This window comes from Chinchilla lanigera, unplaced genomic scaffold, assembly GCF_000276665.1.
Source record: "Chinchilla lanigera isolate Chin_1 unplaced genomic scaffold, ChiLan1.0 scaffold00068, whole genome shotgun sequence".
In the NCBI taxonomy this organism is placed as follows: Eukaryota; Metazoa; Chordata; class Mammalia; order Rodentia; family Chinchillidae; genus Chinchilla; species Chinchilla lanigera.
Window position 1 is genome coordinate 9,554,800 of NW_004955469.1, and position 4,411 is coordinate 9,559,210.

The following is a 4,411-nucleotide window of genomic DNA, read 5'->3' on the forward strand; positions in this document are numbered from 1 at the left end:
TGGTATCTTCAAAGTGGTTTCTCAGGAAGACAGAGATACACAAGAAGGATCTAACAAGTAGTTACAGCCTAAGGGTTGTCAAAAATCAAGTGAGCTGTGTGGGGCGAAAGCCATTTTTTGTAGCGTTTTCTCTCTGGCCTCCCATCGCATTGGGACCCTGCAACCAGTTAGTGTCCTCTCCCCAGCTGTTAGCACAGGCAGCAGGAATCCTGCTGCAGACTTCTCTGGAGCTCCACCACAGCCTGTACTGTCAGGGGAAGAATGGCTTCCAGGGAGTCTCTGTAGGTATTGTGCAAGGTCCTCCTGGTTCACAGCTTCCGAGCGGCTCTCATGACCCCAGCCCACAGGACCTCTGACTCCACGGGCTTAGTCTGCATTCTCATGTTCTCCGAGTCCTTGTTCAGCAGCTGCTCCTCTGCTGACTCTGGACCTTTCTGGTTCTCAATGGCAGGAGCAAGAGTGGCCCGTTGTATGGCATGTATACCCAGGGGTTTGAATGATTCACACACCTCCGTGGGTGGGCATCTGCATCCGGTGCATGGTGGGCCAATTGTGTCATTGTTTCTCTTTGTCATGGTAGTTCTCAATTGAGCGGTGGCGGCAGCCGGCCTGAGGGCTGGCACGCAACAGTACTCACTGCCGCATGGATCCCCCTGCGCTGTGGGCCCTCCTCCCAGGCGCCTATGAGGCAGGGAGCGAGCCAGTGGGAAGACCGGCGCTCCCCTCCCCTGGTTCCCCATGCACCTGGGCCCCTCCTTCTGGGCCCTACCAGGCAGGGAGCGAGCCAGCCAGAAGACCGGTGCTCCCCACCCGTGGCTCCCCGTGCGCCTGGGCCCCTCCTTCCGGTCGCCTATGAGGCAGGGAGCGAGCCAACCAGAAGACCAGCGCTCCCACCTGTGGCTCCCCATGTGCCTGGGCCCCTCCTTCCGGGCGTCTACAAGGCAGGGAGTGCTCTTGCATTTAACCAGGACCCTGGCTGTCTATGTGGCCTTTCTCTCTAATGGGGCAGTTGGATTACCAGCAGTTTACACAGTAACTGACTTCTTAGAGTGGATTCTAAGAAAGCAGAAGTTGCAGATCTGTTTATCTGTGTGTCTGTGTGTGGTGCTGGGGATCGAATCCAAGACCTTGCACGTACTAGGCAAGTGCTCTACCCTGAACTGTGTGCCCAGCCCTTTTTCATTTCATTTGAGACATGGTTTTATTTTGTTGACCAGGCCAGCCTTGAGATTATGATCTTCCCGCCTCAGCTCCCAGGTAGTTGGGATCACAGGTGTTGCCATCTGGTGCAGCTAAAGCTGAAGATTTCTTCAGGCCTCTGTTCAGAATTTGTACAGCATCACTTCCATGGCATTCTCGCATCAGCATCTAAGGGCCAATCGAGACTCAGAGGGAGGTTAGATAGACTTCACGCTTGATAGCAGGGGTGGCATACATTTGCCATGATCTGAAAAATTGCTGCAAGAGTTGTATATGCAGTAATAGGAGGAAAATACAAAAGAAGTGGGAGATACACTTGCGCCTAAAGGTTTAAAAACTAATCTTACATTTTTCTATATTTCTGTTAAGTGTTAGAGAAAGTGTATATATCTGTTAAGTGTCAGAGAAAGTTCCAGATAAATCAGACAATGGAGAACTAGGTTAAATTTACACATTTGACATTTTTGTGCCACAGTGATCACTATCCTGCTATGTGTTCTCTGTGTATTTTGATGTCTGATACTATGAAAAGGATTCTGCCGGGCATGGTGGCGCACTCCTGTAATCCCAGTACTTGGGAGGCTGAGGCAGGAGGATCATTTTGAGTTCAAGGTCAGCCTGGGCTACAAAGTGAGCTCAAGGCCGGCCTGAACTATGTAGTGAGACCCTGTCTCAAAAAGACCAAAAAAAAAAAGATTGCATGTGGTATCATAATTACCTCTTTTCTTCTTTTTCAGGGTTGTGAGGCTGTCTACAGTAGTGTGTCTGGCCTTAAAGCTCACCTTGGCTCTTGTACATTGGTTTGTAACTTTTTAAAATTGGTATCTTAATAGGTCCTCTAAAACAGTGTGACACAGAAAAGAACTCAGTTTGGGTGAACAGCTACTCATCTTGTACCCTGTTCTTGTCAGAGGCTGCTCTAGTCCTCTGTGTCATGAAAATTCTTGGATTCATTGAGTGGGTGTCAGGATGCATCCAGAATGCAGAAGAGGACAGCATAGCCATCAGTCATACTAAGGAAAGAGTTTTGGAGTGACATTTGAGTTCTGCATCCCTAGGAGAGGCTCCACCTAAGTGTCTCCCACACTGGCCTGCCGTTTTTCTTGGCCTGAAACATCCCAGAACAACTTTGGAGTGCTTACCTGGACTGGTGAAGACCCTTCAAATTCACTGGGACTGTCCTGGCCTCTAGGGATGGGAGATGGGATGGGATGTCAGCTGACAGCCATTCACTCACTGATCTTTTCCATGTGGACCAGGTGTCCTACAACCCATGAGCCATGGGAAATGCTCCCACTTTTCAGTCCCGTTCAGGAGTGTCTCCTCACACAAAATGAGCACCATGGGGACCTGAAACTCCAGGAGAGGACAGAAGTCTCGGTTCATTGCAGCAAGGAAGTTGTAGGCATCCAACCAGATCTGTCCAGAATGTTTAGAGTCTGTCATCTTTTTGGTTTTGGTTTTGGTTTTGGTTTCGGTTTTAGTTTTGGTTTTTGGTTTGTTTTGAGACAGGGTCTCACTCTGTATGTAGTTCAGGCTGGCCTTGAAATCACTGTGTAGCCCAAGCTGGCCTGGAACTCATTGTGATCCTCCTGTCTCAGCCTCCCAAGTGCTAGGATTACAGATGTGTGCTACCACACACAGCTCTGGTTTTGGTTTTTTGAGATAAAGTCTCACAGTGTAGTTCAGGCTGGCCTCAAACTCAGTGATACTCCCGCCCCACCCAGCCTTCCAAGTGCTAGGATGACAGGTATGTGCCACCATGGCCAGTTTGACTTTGTCATCTTGATTGTAATTTCTGAGTCCTTGAACTGGGCATTGTGGAGGATGTTCTTCTGATTCTCAGTGTCTGAGGCACTCTTGGTAGCATTGGATCCCAGTGAGACTAGTGAAGGTTGGGGAGGTTAGCAATTCTCTTGGGATAAACCAAGAGAGCATGCAAATGAAGTTGGAAGGAACCTGGGGAGGTAGAAAAAATGTGGCATGGTGGATAATACAAGTAGGACATCAGGTGGTGGTAAAGGTAGGAGTGGGTATTTGGTACAGAATTGCATTCGGAGAGATTTGTATTAGTGAGACTTTCAGGTGATTTTCTTAAATGTACTGCCATTGTGGATCTTTTTTCTTCTTACCTTTGCTAAAGTAGAATCTCACCTTTTCATCTCAAATAATTTCTGCACAGGTATGTATTCCTGAATGTACCAGTAATTATCTCTTCTCTCTTGGAAACAGGGAACCTTTGTGGCTGGAAAATACAAATGTCTTCTATGCCAGAAGGAATTTGTGTCAGAGAGTGGTGTCAAGTATCACATCAACTCTGTCCATGCTGAGGTGAGGGGTCTGCTTTCCCATAGTGCTTTTGTAATGTTAGAGTCGACATATAAACTACAAGAGAGGTATAGTTTATCTGCTTTTATGGCCTAGGACTGTCAAGGAAAGTAGCTCTGTAGTACTTACAGAGACATGGAAGCAAAAATACTCTTTAATACCGTCCCATCAGCTTGAACCACCAGGTACATGCATGACTGGCCATTGGGGGCATGTACCACGAGTGGTACATGTTCGATTGTCCCATGCTGCCCAATGGGACAGTGATGCATGTGCCACCTGTGCTTCAGAGCCGTCTGGCAGTGAGAGATACAAATTGGCTCTGTTGTGAATGTGTTAAAATTGGGTGAATAATTGTTTTATTCTGGGTAAATATTTGAAATTATTGTGAGTATGTTTGAGCTCTAACTGTTCTCCTAAATCCAAATAAATGAGGCACTGGGGAATGAGGTTGGATTTACAAATTCAACATTCTTGTTCCCAGCAATGTGTATCCTGCTATATTTTTTATGTATTCTATTGTCTAGTGGTAGCCTGCTTTCAAGGCTATTTAAAATGCTGCCTAGAGAAGTATATTTTTGGTTTTTTTTTTTTTGTTTTTTTTTTGTGGGGGGCGTACTGGGAATCAAACTCAGGACCTCGTGCTTGCCAGGCAGGTGCTATTCCCCTGAGCTATGTCCCTACCCCCCTAGAGAAGTATAAAGGTCTTGTTTTATGGCACATTCCATGTATTATTTCAGGTGCAAGTGCTTCTTTTGGTATATATCTCTAAAACATAAGGACTTTTGAAAAAACATATTCATAAACATAGTAATATCTAAAAGATTAACAATGGTTTTTTTTTTTTTTTTTTTTTTTTGGTTTTTCTCTGGTACCGGGAACC

General features: G+C 46.5%; 1 protein-coding gene across 2 annotated transcripts in view; it reads left to right on the plus strand.

Annotated features, from left to right (window-relative positions):
* The window catches only part of Znf512 (zinc finger protein 512), a gene marked incomplete in the record, with an annotated part of 45,550 nt that overhangs the window by 29,299 nt on the left and 11,840 nt on the right, over positions 1-4,411 (plus strand). For both annotated transcript variants that reach the window (XM_013522662.1, XM_013522661.1), the window contains 2 exon segments: positions 1,938-2,000; positions 3,433-3,531. In XM_013522662.1, coding sequence (XP_013378116.1) covers positions 1,938-2,000; positions 3,433-3,531 — 162 coding nt within the window.